At 60.7% G+C, this 17,079-nt stretch overlaps 1 protein-coding gene across 1 annotated transcript; it reads left to right on the top strand.

Annotated features, from left to right (window-relative positions):
* Positions 1-474: 474 nt before the first annotated feature.
* On the top strand, positions 475-16,853 carry CLN6 (CLN6 transmembrane ER protein). The gene is made up of 7 exons (XM_062204815.1): positions 475-575; positions 8,452-8,566; positions 11,586-11,684; positions 12,312-12,500; positions 12,637-12,692; positions 13,457-13,579; positions 16,447-16,853. The coding sequence occupies exons 1-7, from the start codon at positions 490-492 to the stop codon at positions 16,715-16,717; spliced, it is 939 nt and encodes a 312-aa protein (XP_062060799.1). The 5' UTR covers positions 475-489; the 3' UTR covers positions 16,718-16,853.
* Positions 16,854-17,079: the final 226 nt, after the last annotated feature.

Here is a 17,079-nt window from a genome sequence, read left to right as displayed (position 1 = left end):
ACCAGAAAATCCCACCCCAGGCGAGCGCCTAACTCAGCCGCATCTGTCTCCAGCTCCCCACCGCGCCCCAGCCCAGCTCCCTCAGGACCTCAGCCAGTCTAAGTAGCTAGGCTTCCCGCGTCCACACCCCAGGGCCGCCCCGCGAATCCCAGCACCACTGGCTCGCTTGCCAAGTGCACGCCGCGCTCACCGCGCCGGTGGTCGCAGGGCAGAGCTCGCCACGCCCCCTCTCCCCGCCCGCCCCGCCCTGGGCTCCGCCCCCTCGGGCCCCGCCCCGGCCCTGCGGCCCTGCACGCTCCTCCCAGGTCCCAGGGGCTCCTCGCCACGCCCCTTCCCGCCCTCGGGCCCCGCCCCTCAGGCCCCGCCCCGGCCCTGCACGCCCCGCCCCGGCCGGCCCCGGCGCTCGGCGTTGGTAATCGCCGCGGCCGGGCCAGCGGAGCCGGTGTCTTACTCCGGAAGGCGGGCCGGGGCCCGGCCGGCGGGGCAGCCATGGAGGCCGCGGCGCGGAGGCGGCAGCACGCGGGAACGGCGGGCGGCCCCGGGGCGCAGCCGGGCGCCTCCTTCCTGCAGGCCAGGTGGGCGCGCGCCGGCAGCGGGAGCCGAGTCCCTGCTCGGGGACTTGGGGGCGCGGGCGGCCGGCCCGACGCAGCGGAGCCTGCGGTGGGCCGGGCTGCACCGGCGGTGCGGCTGCTCCCGCGCCCGCACGCCCGCGCCCCGCCTCGGCGCTCCTCTCTTCCTGGGTGACCTCGGGCCCCGCAGGGCTGGGGTGCGCAGGGAGTTCCGGGTGCGGGGAAGCGAGGGCGCTGCCTCGGCTCCCAGCGCACCTGCAGGTTGTGGGCCGCGTGGGACCTGGAGGCTGAGTTCATCGGGGTGCACTGCTGGCCCGGGGGAGCCCAGGGCGGGCCAGTGTGGCAGCGGGGAGGGCGCCTGGCTTCTCCCGGCCGCTGAGGCGGAGCGCGAAGCCGACCTGAGCGACCAGCGGCACGGATCTCGTTCAGCGGGCGTTCAGCCCCGTGCTCCGATGTCCAGGCACCAAGAGGCGCGCAGGGTGAAGCTTGGAGGGGCGGGAGCCCAAGTAGGAGTGAGAAGAAACCCTGGCGGCTCCCGGGACCCCGATGGGGACACCGGGCAGGGCAGGGCAGGAGTGTGGGGAAAAGCCTTTCCCAGTAAAAGGCCCACGAAGTCGGCCAGGGCAACTGCAGACAGGACTCCGAAGTCAATGAATCTATGATAGCCAGCTATTTTTAAGTTGATCATTTTCTGTGGCCTGCAAATGATGCTGTAAACATCCAAGTAGAACGTGACACTCACTCCCGGGTAAGAGCCTGGGCTGCAGGGTTCTGAGGAGGTGCTGGCTCTTGGGGCAGGGTGAGACCCTGCGCCTGAGTGGGTCGGCGTTGGTGGCTCGCCAGGGATGCTGCCTTCATCCCTTGGGCACGGCGGAGCCGTGGAAGGTTTGTGAGCGCTGATGCGTTGCGCTCAGGGTGGATCTTAGGAAGCCTGTGGTTTGATGTGGGTGAGGACAGGAGTCTGAGATAGCCCTTTGGGGCACCGTAAGCTTCGAAATGATTTACCAAACACAGTCCTGTGCCGCGTGATGCCGGATAGGTGGGCATCTCTGCGAGACAACAGGGCCTAGTGGTGCTGCCCTTAGTCTGTGTATGTTTGCCCAGGAACAAAATCACCCTCCGACGCATCCCCGTCTTTAAGTGACCCATGACCTAACTGTGTGCCTCCTGACTCCCTCTCTTGTCTAAGCCTCGCTTTGGTCTCTGAGCTAAGTCTGGTTTTATGGATGAGGACATAGGCTTGGGTGAGCTAAGGAGCCTCCTGCCTGGGCTGTCACTGCAGAATGGGTCCCCTGGGGCCCCTCCTCCCAGCCCGCCTGCCCACTCTCCTCTGCCCCTGGGGTGTCTCTACTGAGCCCTGTCAAGTTGGGGGTCTCTGGCTGCCCTGAGCAGTGGCCGCCCAGAGAGAACAGCCTGTGGGTACCAGAGAGGGTCCCCACTGTCTGCTGGGGGCCCCCAGGTCTAGCCTGTCGCTCGGTTTTTGCAGTGGCTGCCGAGTGTCACTCCCAATGCACAGATTGAAAGACTGAGGCCCAGAGACATCGTGTCGTTCCCTGTCAAGAGCTGGGCCCCAGGGCCAGGGCTCTGGTCAGTGCTGGCCATCCCTGCTCCTCCACGTTGGCTGCTGAGCGGTGATGAGCTTTCCACTGGCCAGCCTGCCCCTGGGGATGGTGGGAGGTACCGTCTCTCTCCCAGGGGTCTTCTCCCCCATTCGTGGGGTCTCTAGCTGTTTCGGTGCTGCTCACGACTGTAGGCGGAATCATCCTGTCCAGTGCTGGCTGTGCTTGCACGTCCTGTGCTGTGCTTCTCTTACATACCTCTTGTAACAAGACGCTCACTACCTCACCAGGTAGCCGCTTCCAGGTGCCGCCTGCTCTGCGGACAGATTTTGTGCATTGATAACACAGAAGTCAGAGTTTTAAAAGCAGTCGTCCCCTTCCACCCCTCCCTGGCACCAGAGACAACCACGGGAGCTTCTTTTCTATCAGAGTTAAATTCAGATTTCTAAGTAATAACTTTATAATATAGCAAGTATTGTGTAATACTTTCTGTTGCCAAGGCGCTTCTCTAAGTTTTTGCATTAGTTAATTAAACCACAATTCTTTTTTTTCCTTTTTAATATTTATTTATTTATTTATTTATTTGAAAGGCAGAGTTGGAGGTGGGGAGACAGAGAGAGAGATCTTCCACCTGCTGTTTCACTCCCCAAATGGCCGCAACAGCCAGAGCTGGACCGACCTGAACCTATGATCTTCTTCTGGGTCTCCCACGTGGGTTCAGGAGCCCCAAGCACTTGGGCCACGTTCTGCTGCCCTCCCAGGTACATTAGCAGGAAGCTGGGTTGGAAGTGGAGCAGCCAGGACTTGAATTGGAGCCCATGTGGGATGCCAGCACCGCAGGCAGCAGCTGTACCCACCACGCCCCAGCGCCGGCCTCCCTAACCAATATTCTTGAAGCTAACTCGAATTTTACAGATGACAACATTGAGCCCCAAGAAGTTAAGTCTATCTTAGGATCTGCTTAGTGGGTGAGCTGGAACACAAACCCAGCTGGTCTCCAAAGCCCACACTCTTCAAAGCTACGCTCAATTGCTATTTCTTGGTTTATCGATTTTAAATATTACCTCCTGACTTCCTGCCTTTTTGTTATGAATTGACTCGCTTATTACCTCCCCTATCATGTGGCCTTGGCAGTTACTTCTTGCTTGGCTCAGCCATAGGTAAGCTTGACTCCTTTTAAAAAGAGACTGTTAGCCTCCCACCGTAACCTTAGTTTTCCCTGCCCTTTTCCCTCTGCTTGTCACCTTTAGTTTTGCTTTCATGTTGTCAAGGTTGGCAGCCTCTACCTGCATTTCAGCCATAATTATCTGCTACATTTTGTTTGAAGTTTGATTCTAAACCCTGAAAATCAGTGTACAATGTTACATTATTATTATTATTATTATTATTTTAGTTTTTGACAGGCAGAGTGGACAGTGAGAGAGAGAGAGAGAGACAGAGAGAAAGGTCTTCCTTTTTGCCGTTGGTTCACCCTCCAATGGCCGCCGCGGTTGGCGCGCTGCAGCCGGCGCACCGCGCTGATCCAATGGCAGGAGCCAGGTGTTTATCCTGGTCTCCCATGGGGTGCAGGGCCCAAGCACTTGGGCCATCCTCCACTGCACTCCCGGGCCATAGCAGAGAGCTGGCCTGGAAGAGGGGCAACCGGGACAGAATCTGGTGCCCCGACCGGGACTAGAACCCGGTGTGCCGGTGCCGCAAGGCGGAGGATTAGCCTATTGAGCCGCGGCGCCCGGCCCAATGTTACATTATTTAAGTCATGTAAATGTTATTCCCTTTAGAACCAAGTAATGATTAACAGTTACATTTGCTTTCTAATATGGCTTTTGTTTTTCCTGGGATTTGTAATGGCCTTTATTTTCCCCCTACCTCTTGTTATTTGCTTGTTTTGTTCAAACCTGCAGTCGTGTCTGGTATTTCATCACTCTGTATGCTGAGCCACCATCATCCCCTCTGCGGTCCCCTCTAACGGGTCCCTGCTCAACATCTCCTGGACGAATTCCTGCCCTTTTTCTCCTGGGCAGCCCTCCAGGTGTGGCTGACTGCCTGGACTACTGGATGGTGTGCACTCTCCAGCTGTCAGGGTGTCGGGTTTCCCGTGTGGGAGACTTGCAAAGCTGTGGAAGGGAACAAAGCCCACAGCCTAGCTTCAGGTTACCTGTCTCTGCACTTTTCCCATGGTTCTCCACAGCAGTTGCGGGGAGACTGGGAGCGAGGGCTGCTGGCCTGAGCTGGGGGCTCCGTGTGTGGAGTCAGGAACTTGGGGCAGACTTGATCCTGGTCATTCCGAGGATAGGGCTCTGTCTGTGTGACCTCCCTCCCACGGTCAGAGTCCAGGAGAAAAGAGCTGGGCAGATGCTGCTCTGTCCTGATTCCTAAGCTGGCTGGCTGCCCTTGCCATCTGGGTTTTGCTTGTTTCCGTTGCTTTCCTGCCGTACTAAGAGAGATTGGACTGATGCTAGGGATTCCCACTGACCCAGGTGCTTCTCGAGGTAGAAGAGGATGTAGGAACTGAGCCCCTAGCCCGGGCTGGGTTCCACCTGTGTGAGCGTTTCATCGCTATAATGGAATACCTGAGACGAGCCACTTATAAGGGAAAGACAGGTTCAAGTCCAAGATCAGGTGGCTCCACTGGTTTGGTGTCTCGTGCAGGTGGCAGATGGCATTGGCAGGACAGCTGTGGGGGAAGGATCAGGGACAAGCCAAGAAGCAGAGAGAGAGAGGGAAGGAGGTGGGGCTAGACCCCATGCAGCCTTTATAACCAGTCTTCTCTCACAAGACTTGCCATCTGGCGTGGGCACTTGGTGCAGCCACCAAGACAATGCTTGGGAAGCCTGCATCCCTTATCTGATTATTTGGGCTCGGCTCCACTTCCAGTGCCCCTCCTGCTAACGAGCACCCTGGGAAGCTGCGCATGATGACCCAAGGACATGGGTCCCTGCCACCCACGTTGGAGACTCAGGTTGAGTTGCAGGCTCCTGGTTTGGGCCTGGTGCATCCCTCGTTGTTGGAGGCACTTGAGGAGTGAATCAGTAGGTGGACGATCTGTCTGTCTCTTTCTCTGCCTTTCAAAAATAAAATGAAAATGAGTAATTAAGGAAAATAATTACCGTCGGAGGGCACGACCCCAGGACCTCCCACACACCATGACTGGATGGAGTGTCCGCCCTCTGTACCGCTGGCTTAGGAACTTTGGGGTTTCGGTGTCTGTGTGAGTTCGGGAGTCAAACCACGTCCCAATCACAGCAGTCCCATACCTTGCAGAGACGCACGGCTAAGTGCTGCCCCCAGGAATCCAGAGTCCCTTTATTTCCTGTACCAAGCATCCCACTCTCTGCCCAGCGTGGAGGTTTCAGACTCTTGGCCTCCTGCTCCATCCAAGTGCGTCTGGCCTGGAGACTTCCACTGTCTGCTTCCTGAAGAGGAGCCGGCAGGCTGGGTCTCCACGCTGGTCATCACCAGTGCTCCCAGGTCCTCCCTGAACTTCTGCCCCACCTGGAGACCCCGCTGGACCCCCCCCCCCCATCCCTCCCTCCACCACCGGGAAGCCTGTCTTCTTTTCTCAACTCCAAAGAGCCGCTCCGGCCGCCACCTCCTAGCCTCTGATGCTGCGCACCTGCTACTTATCTGCCCACTTCCCTCTGCTCAAACGCCTGCGCCCAGGCCTCCAGGCTGCCTTCCTTCCTGCAGGCCTGCGGACTGCTCCAGGCCATGTGAATGCCACTCTGATCTCCTCATTCGCCATGCGGCTTATTATAACCATCAAAATCAGAAGAGCAGGGGTCTTACGTGCACAGAGGCCCAGGTTTGGAATTCCTGCTAGTCCGTCACATACACACACACATACCCAGTTGCAAGGGCAGCCAGCATGTCCCTCTGGCCTAGCGTAGGTCACACAAACATCATCTCTTTGCAAAAGCAGCAGGAGGGAGCAAATGGGCTGACCAAAGGAGCAGTCGCTGAGGCTCCAGACTGCGTGGCTGACCTTGGCCAAGCACTTAACCCCGTCAGCCCCCGCTGCCCGTCTACAAAGCAGGAGGGTGAGAGCCCCTGCCAGCTGATGTGGGTAGAGCTCCTGGCTGGCATACAGTTGGTGTGCAACAAGTGCTGGGGACGGGAAGACCTAGTTGACCCAGGGAAAGCCTACTCCACATGCACCTGCAGCCAGATGATGAGGTCGCCCAAGAGCTGGCCTCCCTGTCCCAGTGCCCCATCAGCCCAGGGAGCGTCAGCCCTGGAATTCGCTGAAAAGGATGCTGGGTATCAGAGCAGCATCGACAGAGGGAAGTTCAAGGTGCCTGTGAGCTGCTGTTTGCCACTAAAACAGGAGTAACTGGTAATTGTGCTGGTTTTAGATAAGTCGGTTACTGAGTGTGAACCGAGGGCCCAGCTCAAAGTGCCGAGAGGGTACATGATCCATGTGCTTGCCTCTTCTGGGCACAAGGGGGCGCTGTGGGGCCAGTGTTGTGGCACTGCAGGTTAAGCTGCTGCCCTGCAAAGCCAACATCCTGTGTTGGAGCACCAGTTCAAGTCCCAGCTGCTCCACTTCTGATCCAGCTCCCTGCTAACGCACCTGGGAAGATAGCAGAAGATGGCCCAAGTGCTTGAGTCCTTGCACCCACATGGGAGACCCAAATAGAGTTCCTGGCTCCTGGCTGTTGCAGCCATTTGGGGAGTGAACCAGTGGATGGGTGGGCTCTCTGCATTTCTTCCTCTATCACCCTGCCTTCCAAATAAATTTTAAAAACCTCTTTAAAAGTGGTGGGCAGCCAGCGCTGTGGCTTAACAGGCTAGTCCTCTGCCTTGCAGCGCCAGCACACCGGGTTCTAGTCCCGGATGGGGCGCCGGCTTCTATCCCGGTTGCCCCTCTTCCAGGCCAGCTCTCTGCTATGGCCCGGGAAGGCAGTGGAGGATGGCCCAAGTCCTTGGGCCCTGCACCCACATGGGAGACCCGGAGAAGCACCTGGCTCCTGGCTTTGGATCAGCGAGATGTGCCGGCCGCAGCGGCCATTGGAGGGTGAACCAATGGCAAAAAGGAAGACCTTTCTCTCTGTCTCTCTCTCTCTCACTATCCACTCTGCCTGTCAAAAAAAAAAAAAAAAAAAAAAAAGAAGTGGTGGGCAGTGTAGCTCACAGCACACTCCCCTGAGCAAGCAGTAGGCTGCTCGTCACTGGAGGGGTGCACTTAGTAAGGGGGACAATATGAAGAGGATCTGGACACTGATGGGGAGGCAGAATGGGGGGAGAACCTTAGGGTCACCTTCTTATTGAGGGCCCACATGGCCCCATGACGTCATAGCCAGACTGAATGAGCGAAGAATCACTCCTTGGAGTAGGGCTGGCAGATTTTCATCAGGGAAGCCTCCCTGGAGGAGGTGGCACTGGCCCTTGAACTTCAGTGCATCTGTGACCAGCAGGTGGCTGACTGCTTTGCAGACAAAGATCCGAGGGTGTTTCAAAAAGTGTGGGAAATGAAATTAAGATGAGTTTATTTTGATGCAAAAAAATCTGGAATCCATACCCTTTTTCATAACAGGCATTTTCATGACCTTTATTTTTTTATCTGAGAAAGAAAAAGAGCGCCCCACCCTGTCATTCACTTCCCGAATGTCCTGAGCGGCTGGGGCTGGGCCAGGGCGAGAGCCAGGCGCCGAGGACTCAATCCGTGCCTCCCGCGCGGGTGGCGGTGCCACCGCTGCTGCCGCCCAGGGTCTGCATTAGAAGGACGCTGGAGCCGGGAGCTGGAACCAAGAAGCAAACCCAGGTGCCTTGATGTAGCACACGGCATCTTAACTGCGAGGCCCAACACCCACTCCCATTTTTCCGGGAACTTGTTTCTTTCTTTTCATGGCAGAGAGACAGGCAGGAAAGACCCCCCATCCACTGGTGCACTCCCCAAATGCCCGCCATGGCCAGCGCTGCGATCCTAGGTGAGCTACTTAGCCTGTGCGGCCTTGGCTTTCCCACCTGCATGGTGGGGGTGACACTCCAGCCCCTCGGGACTCCTGAGAGCTGGAGAGGATGACGTGAGGTGATACACGCGAGCAGCCAGCAGCGCGCCCAGAACACGGCCAGCTGCCGGCCTCGGTGGAGGAGACGGCCCGGCAGCTATGGCGGCTGCGCGGCAGAGTCCTTCCGGGTCACAGGGCAGCTGGACGGCCCCAGGCCTCCCCAGGACACCGACCGCAGATCCCCAGGGCGCCGTCGCGGGCCCCCTCCCGCCTCAGCCCCGAGCGCTCTGAGCTCGTCTCCCGAAGGCTCTAGAAGGTCTGGCCGCCGCGGCAGCAGGCGGGGAGGAGCTGATGCGTTGTCCCCTTCCTTCCCAGACACGCGTCGGCGCAGGCTGATGACGTCGAGCCCACGGCGCCCTTCCACCTCGACCTCTGGGTCTACTTCACGCTGCAGAACTGGGTGCTGGACTTCGGCCGGCCCATCGCCATGGTGAGTGGGCAGCTGCGGGCAGCCCTGCCCGGCGCCCGGGAGACCCGGGCCGAGCTGCATGGCCTGCACAGGTCACTCCCCGTCCCTCAACACTGGGAGATGGCCTTCAAGACGTGCACACCTTCCATTCCATCACTGTGGCCCGCCTGGCAGTGGCGGCACACTGGGGAGGGCGAGGCCAGTCAGGCCGTGCCCCCCCCCCCGCCCCCAATAGCTTCCACCTATTGTAAAAAAACAATGGTCAGTGTTTTTGCAAATCTCTATTTTCATCTCTTGAAAGGCAGAGCAGTGCCTTTCACTAGGTCAGTCCCCGAATGCCCAAAACAGCCATGACTGAGCCGGGCTGCAGACAGGAGCCCAGGACGCCATCCGGGCCTCCCACAGGGGTGCAGGGGCCCAGCTCCTGAACCATCGCTCAAGGCATCCCTTGAGCCAAGGGCGCATTAGCAGGAAACGGGAGAGGAAGCCACGTGCCTGGAACCGGTGCTCCAGTATGGGAAGCACGCGACAGCCACCCTACCCCTGCGCCCCTGCACCCCGTCCCACAGCCGCTGTCTTGAAGCAGGTGAACCGGTTTAGCCAAGTCACCTACCCAGACAGTGGGCTAAGCAACTTTGCGCGAGGGTGCTGTTATTTTCCTGTAGGGGAGGTTTCTTTTTAGTGCCGTTTGGTGAAACCATCCCTTCCTCCCCACCCCCAGACTTCACATGTCAGGGGACAGTGCGGGGTCTCCACACACACAAGGGCTTGATACTGAGGAGCTCCGAAGCCCCTCACTTGTGATAAATTGATTTTTAAAACTGCGTGGGATAGCACCGGATGTCAGCTGGCTATCTGTGTGCATCCAGGGTTAAAATCGTAAGTCTGGTGCTGAAGCTGGTGCCTCGTACATGCCAGTGATAACACACATCGCAAAGTCTGGCAAGGTAATAGCTAGTACCTACAATAGTGCCTCACGCAGTTAAGTCCTCAAAACGACGATGATGAGAGAAAGGTAACACTAGTAGTTAGCATTGAGTGCTGCTTCTCTTCTAAGCTCTTCCTGTGTTCCAGTTTATTTAATTCTCACACCCGCACTATTACCAACTCCGATTTCATAGCTGAGGAATCTTGAGGACAGAGACAGAGATGGGCTCAAGTGGAGGAGCCTCCACCTGAGTCCCCAGAGCCTGCCCCCTCCCCTGGGAGTCAGCTCTGTCGCCTACGCACATCAGAACAAACCTCGGGAGTGACTTCAGTGTCCAGCAGTAGGGATGGGGACATGAGTTTTGTGATCCAACTTGAAGGGGCTCCAGCCCAGCTTCCTGGACACCAGTGTCCAGGAGTTAGGGCAGGTGCTGGCTATCCTTTCTCAGACCTGCTGTGACTGTGACGTAACTGTAGGACTTCTTGTCAGAGTATACATTTGCAAAGCTCACTGTAGAAACAAAATACACATTAAAAGTAGCACGTGGTGGTCGCAACACAAGGCAAAGTTCCCTGCATTCACCCTGGGCAGTCTGGGGCACATCCTTCCACTCCTCTCTCTGTTCATACCAGCAGATATTATTTTCTTGACCTAAGTGAGATTTTTTTTTTTACATTATATACCACCTGCACTTGTTTTACTTTAGAATATGTTATGGTTGTCTTTCCACGTCAGTACATGAAGGTATCATTTCTGTTCATGGCTGCTTAACCTTCCACGGTAAAAATGAACCATGAAGTATTTACCTGTCCTGTTAGGTTGAGGAGTCAGCGACCTCTGGGACTTTGCTATCACAAAGAGGATCTCAGCAAACATATGTTTTAATACAGGTAAAGATAGGGCTGGCATTCATCGACAGGGACTAGCATTGTGGCATAGTGGGTTAAGCCACCGCCTGCAGTGCCAGCATCCCATATGGACACCAGTTCAAGTCCTGGCTGCTCCACTTCTGATCCAGCTCCCTGCTAACGCACCTGGGAAAACAGCAGAAAATGACCCAAATACTTGGGCCCCTGCTATCCACGTTGGAGACCTGGGTGGTGTCCCAGGTTCCTGGCTTTGACCTGGCCCAGCCCTGGCCATTGAAGCCATTTGGGGAGTGAACCAGCAGATGGAAGATCTCTCTCTCTCTCTCTCAACTCTGCCTTTCAAATTAAAAAAAAAAAATCTAAAAAAGAAAAGGAATTCATAAGGTAGGTGTGGTGGCACAGCCCACATCCCATATCAGAGCACCTGCAGCTGAGTCCTTGCTCTGCTTCCAAACCAGCTTCCTACTGACACACCCAGGGGACGGCAGACGATGACCCAAGCCTTTGGGTCCCTGTGGTCCACATGGGAGGCCCAGATGGAGTTCCTGGATCCTGGCTTTGACCTGGCCCAACCCTGGCTATTGCAGGCATTTGGGGAGTGAACCAGGGGATGCAGAATCAACCAACCTCTCTCTCTCTCTCTCTCTCTCTCTCTCTCTCACACACACACACACACACACACTGCCCTTCCAATAAATAAGTAGATAAATAAAACGAAAAGACATTGCTGCCTGCATGCGTGTCAGGGGCGGGGCTGAGATCGCCCCATCCTGAGGGTTTCCTCGTTGTGGTTCCATGTTGTCTGTGTGGCCGTTCTGAGTCAGAGGAGACACGCGATTCACGTATAGAGCACACGGCCTTCCCGCTGCTCCCCTGCTGTCTGCCTGGGTCCTGCCTAGGAACCGGCCATGCCTCAGAGCCTCCTCCGCCCTGGGCCCTCGGGTATCCTGAGCCCAGAGCCCCTGGACCGCCCTTGTGCTGCAGGTGGGGAGACCGAGGCCCAGGGCGGAGTCCGGACACGGCTGAGTCTCATATCCAGGGGGAGGCGCACAGTGCGGCCGGCTCCAGGACTCAGTTTCCCCGTCTGAAAGCCCCTCCGCCCCGGGGCCATCGCAGCGCCCTAGAGACCGTGGGGGGAATGACGCCTGTGTGGCCCCCAGCGGAGTGGGGGAGGGGGACACTGGCTGCCCAGGGCCTCACGGGTCCAGGCCTGCGTCATCGCCTCCCCCCCGCCCCTCCACAGCTGGTATTCCCTCTGGAATGGTTCCCCCTCAACAAGCCCAGCGTCGGAGACTACTTCCACATGGCCTACAACGTCATCACACCCTTCCTCCTGCTGAAGGTACGGCCGGCCCGCACCCGCGCCCTCCCGCCCCCTGGTCTCCTCCTCCCAGCAGGGGCAGGTGCCAGGCTCGCCTGCTGCTGGGGTGAGCGCGGGATGGGCCAAGGGCCTGGGGCCGGCAGCCAGGGGCCTGCTCGGGAAGCCACGGGAGGTCTGGGGCAGAAGGGAGTGGGTGAGGTGTCCAGGGAGAGCTCAGGGAGCCACTGGGAAGGTGGGTGGGGACAGGTGGCGAGAGAGGCAGCGTGGGGGCATCATGGCAGCAACAGCAGGGGCCCCTGGCTCTGCACTGTGCAGTCAGGGCTTCTAACGCCGCCCTCGCCGCCCCGCTGGCCCCTGGATTCCCCCCCACTCCACGTCACTTCGCTCAGTAGCACCTGCGTGCTGCCTCGGGCAGGCTGGCCCCGCCACCCCGGGGCACGGCTGGGCCGGGGCAGGGCTCCCAGAGCCTGGCTCCCTGCACCGAAGGCCCGGCCGCCGCCTGCAGCCCCTGGGCAGTGAGAGGGGGCCCACGCCTCTCCGAGCGTTCGGGCTGGTGGGGAAGGCAGGACGGACGGCGTCACCCCGGCGTCTGGGGGTCACCCCGGCGTCTGGGGTCGGGGCTCATGCAGCCCCCCCCCCCGCCCCCAGCTCATCGAGCGGTCGCCCCGCACCCTGCCGCGCTCCGTCGTCTACGTCAGCATCATCACCTTCATCATGGGCGCCAGCATCCACCTGGTGGGCGACTCGGTCAACCACCGCCTGCTCTTCAGCGGCTACCAGCACCACCTGTCGGTCCGCGAGAACCCGGTCATCAAGAACCTCAAGCCGGAGACGCTGGTGAGGCCCCGCGCGCCTCCCGGGAGGCACCTGCCCCGCACCCCGGCCGCGGCCGCGCGGCGCTGCTCCCGGGGCTGGGGGAGGGCGGGCGGCAGGGGTGGCCGGAGTGGCCCCTAACCCTGCCGCGCCCCCGCAGATCGACTCCTTCGAGCTGCTCTACTACTACGACGAGTACCTGGGCCACTGCATGTGGTGAGTGACGGGCCCCGCGTGGCGGGCTGTGCGTGCAGGCGGGGGAGACGGTGTCCCCCGCCGCTGCGGTCCTGTCCCGCGCCAGGCTCCCCGCCCGCTCCAGCCCCGCCCCCTGCCAGCCGCAGTGCCCGCAGCGGCCACGAGGGGGCAGCACGCGGCTGCGGTCCCGCCCGGGTCGTCCCCGGGGCTGGGGGAGGGCGCCGCCCTGATCCACACCCCCCGCCCACTGGGCAGGGCATCGTCGGTCACTTAGGGGAGCTCTGCTCGGGCTCCCCTCTTCGGGTCGACAGAGGTCTGTCTCCTGCACCCCCGGGAGAGGGCTCGGACCCGGCAGAGGTGGGGTCTGGGCTGGGGGAGCCGGGAAGGGGCCGGCACCGCAGGCCGCCACCTTCACCTGCCCCAGGCACGGAGTGCCGGTCCTCCCGGGCGCAGAGCAGTCGGGGAGGGGTGGGGAGGGGTCCCAGGCTGTGGCCCAGCATGGGTAGAAGGCTTCGCAGAGCCCCTGGGAGGCCCCGCGTGCTGGTGTCTCCCAGGCCAGCCCCCTGGATGGGGGAGGGGGCGTGGGGGGGGTGAACATCCTCTCCCCACGCACCTGCGTCCCCTGCACCTGCGTGTCCAGCCAGGGAGCCCAGGGACCTCGCGTCCCGTTCCCGTCTGTGTTCCTGACCCCAGCCCGCACGGCTGGCCCGGGCCTGGCCACCCTGGGGACCAGGACACCCCGGGGCCGCCCTCCTGGGCCGTGGCTGAGGCGCCGTGTGTTGCAGGTACATCCCCTTCTTCCTCATCCTCTTCATGTACTTCAGCGGCTGCTTCACGGCCTGCCGAGCCCACAGCGCCCTGCCCGGGCCCGCGCTGCTCCTGCTGGGGCCCAGCGGCCTCTACTACTGGTGAGGGGGGCTGGGCGCTGCGCGCGCGCGGGGGGGGGGGGGTGCCCAGGGACCCCAGGCTGCCTGCCCCGTGCGTGGCCCAGAGGAGCCTGGCGCTCTCTGCCTTCCTGCCTCCTCCCAGGCTGGCAGGAGGTGGGGAGGAAGGGCAGGGACCGCAGGGTCTCCATCCTGCAACCGAAAGGATCCGCCTCCAGCACCGAGTCCCAGCACGCCCACCAGCCTCGGTTGCCTCTTCTGTGAAATGGGTGTGGTGACACCTGCCTGCCTCCTGCTCTGGAGACAGTGAGGGCTGGGCAGACCGGGGAGCCGTGGCCTTAGGGGCCCCTCTCCTCCCTCCAGCTCCCCTTCCTGCCAGTGGGGATCCAGGCCTCAGCCAGACCCCCTCCTCTCACTTCTGCCCCTACACAGCTCCCCACCCTGCCCCCGGGGCTGTGAGCATCAGGGAGGGCCTGGGCGCACTGGACCATCTCTGGCCAGAAGTGCCCAGCCACTGGACAGGGCTCCTCCCCAGGGCTGCCCCCACCCCCAGGGCCTCCCTCCACCTCCAGGGCCTCCCCCCACCCCCAGAGCCTCCTCCCCCAACCCCCAGGGCCTCCTCCCCCCACCCCCAGAGCCTCCTCCCCCAACCCCCAGGGCCTCCTCCCCCCACCCCCAGAGCCGCCTCCCCCCACCCCCAGGGCCCCCTCCCCCCACCCCCAGGGCCTCCCCCCACCCCAGAGCCTCCTCCCCCCACCCCCAGGCCCCCCCACCTCCAGGGCACCCCCCCACCGTCTGGTAGGGTCCCCCAGGGCTCAGTTCTGCGCTCCCTGAGGACAGATTGAAAGGAGCAGGAGGCGTCTGGAGGGGACACCCGGGCCTGGGGCGCTGTCTGCTGCGTCTTTTCCACGTTGTGCTGGTGCAGGGGCAGCGACCGTGCACTGAGCGGCACTTGGCTGAGTACGAGGTGCGCACTGCTCCTGGCTGTGACCTGAGAGGTCTGGCCACACCTGGCCCCTGTAGAGGAGAAAACCGTCTCCAGGACCCACCTGACCTCCCCGAGGCCACGCAGGCTGCAGGTCCTAGAGGCAGGGGGTGTGGCCGGAGGACCCCAGATCTGAGGCTGCACTGGGGTCCTAGAGGCGGGGGGTGTGGCCGGAGGACCCCAGATCTGAGGCTGTGCACTGAGGTCCTAGAGGCAGGGGGTGTGGCCGGAGGACCCCAGATCTGAGGCTGTGCACTGAGGTCCTAGAGGCAGGGGGTGTGGCCAGAGGACCCCAGATCTGAGGCTGTGCACTGAGGTCCTAGAGGCAGGGAGTGAGGCTGGAGGACCCCAGATCTGAGGCTGTGCACTGAGGTCCTAGAGGCAGGGGGTATGGCCGGAGGACCCCAGATCTGAGGCTGCACTGAGGTCCTAGAGGCGGGGGGTGTGGCTGGAGGACCCCAGATCTGAGACTGTGCACTGAGGTCCTAGAGGCGGGGGGGTGAGGCCGGAGGACCCCAGATCTGAGGCTGTGCACTGAGGTCCTAGAGGCGGGGGGTGTGGCCGGAGGACCCCAGATCTGAGGCTGTGCACTGAGGTCCTAGAGGCGGGGGGTGAGGCCGGAGGACCCCGGATCTGAGGCTGCACTGAGGTCCTAGAGGCGGGGGGTGTGGCCGGAGGGCCCCAGATCTGAGGCTGTGCACTGAGGTCCTAGAGGTAGGGGGTGTGGCCGGAGGACCCCAGATCTGAGGCTGTGCACTGAGGTCCTAGAGGCAGGGGGTGTGGCTGGAGGGCCCCAGATCTGAGGCTGTGCACTGAGGTCCTAGAGGCGGGGGGTGTGGCCCGAGGACCCCAGATCTGAGGCTGTGCACTGAGGTCCTAGAGGCAGGGGGTGAGGCCGGAGGACCCCAGATCTGAGGCTGTGTTGCAGCCTTCAGGGAGACGGTGAGGACCGCTTCCACACACGGCAGCTGCGCTCCCAGACTCACCAGCCAGCAGGAACCGAGTGGGTATCAGGAATGCGGCAATTAGGCCGCCTGTGAAGCCATAGGGAGTGGTGGGGAGTGTGGCAAACTACACAAACTATACAACAGTGCTTCCCTAAAGCAGGCAGCTGCTTTCTCTCTTTGTTTTTCTTCCTTGTTTGTTTTTAATTTTTATTAAAGAGACAGAGACAGAGAAAGCTCTTATCTGCTGGTTCACACCCCAAAGGCCCACAACAGCCGAGCTTGGCCAGAGTGAAGCTAGGAGCTAAAAACTCAATCCAAGTCTGTGAGTGGCCAAATCCAGCTACCTGAGCTGCCACCGAGGGTGTGCGTTAGCGATGAGCTGGGGCTCCAACCCAGGCCCCCCCCCCCCCCCCCCCCCCGCCGTGAGATGTGGGTGCCCCGTGCGGCCCTAACACCGCTCCGAGTGTTTGTCCCTCCTCCGCCTGTGTCACGGGGAAGCAGAACCCAGCGATCCACACTTGGGTATTCTGGTTTCTTTTAGTGTTTACCTTTTTTAAAGAATTATTTATTTATTTGAAAGTCAGAATTACAGAGAGAAGGAAAGGCAGAGAGACAGAGAGAGAGGTCTTCCATCCTCTGGTTCACTCCCCAAATGGCCATAATGGCTGAAGCTGGACCAATCCGGAGCCAGGAGCTTCTTCCGGGTCTCCCACCTGGGTGCAGGGGCCCAAGGACTTGAGCCCTCAGCTGCCGCCTCCCAGGCTCCTTAGCAGGAGGCCGAATCACAGGCGGCACCGCCAGGACTCAGACCAGCGCTTCAGTGAGGAGTGGGCATGCGCTGGGTGCCCACCCGCGCTACAGCTGCCGCAGCCGTCAGGGAGGCCGCCTGAGAGGGGCGGGCCGCGGGGGCGGGGCGGGGTTGCCATGGCGCCCACCTCGCCCCGCCCCCGCCTCCCCAGGTACCTGGTCACCGAGGGCCAGATCTTCATCCTCTTCCTCTTCACCTTCTTCGCCATGCTGGCGCTCGTGCTGCACCAGAAGCGCAAGCGCCTCTTCCTGGACAGCAACGGCCTCTTCCTGGTCTACTCGTTCGCCCTCACCCTGTCGCTGGTGGCGCTGTGGGTCGCCTGGCTGTGGGACGACCCTGTGCTCCGGAAGAAGTACCCGGGCGTCATCTACGTCCCGGAGCCCTGGGCCTTCTACACCCTGCACGTCAGCAGTCAGCGCTGAGCCCCGCCCCGCGCAGGTGCACGGGGCGGTGGGGGGTTCGCAAAGCTCCGTGCAGAGTGGAATCGCGAGGTCGGTTTATTTCGAAGCAGAACATTTTTGAAATCCCTGCATATTTTTTTCATAATACACATTTTACACAAACTTTTTGAGACCTCCTTGTGTGCTTTGTGTGTGTGCAAAACCAGTGTTTGAAGAGCATGGCGGGGTGTGCATCGGAGGGCGCACGTGTGTGAAGAGTGTGTCAGGTGCTCTCCTGGGTTTGGATCTTTCCAGATGGAATCCAGTGTGGGGAGGCGTGTCCAGGCCAAGCTCTAGGCCCCTGGTCACGCTGCCGCTTCTCAGAGCTGGGCTCCTCCACCTGC

This window comes from Lepus europaeus, chromosome 11 (assembly GCF_033115175.1).
Source record: "Lepus europaeus isolate LE1 chromosome 11, mLepTim1.pri, whole genome shotgun sequence".
In the NCBI taxonomy this organism is placed as follows: Eukaryota; Metazoa; Chordata; class Mammalia; order Lagomorpha; family Leporidae; genus Lepus; species Lepus europaeus.
Note: the sequence above shows the minus strand (reverse complement) of the source record. Positions and strands in the feature narration are given on the sequence as shown.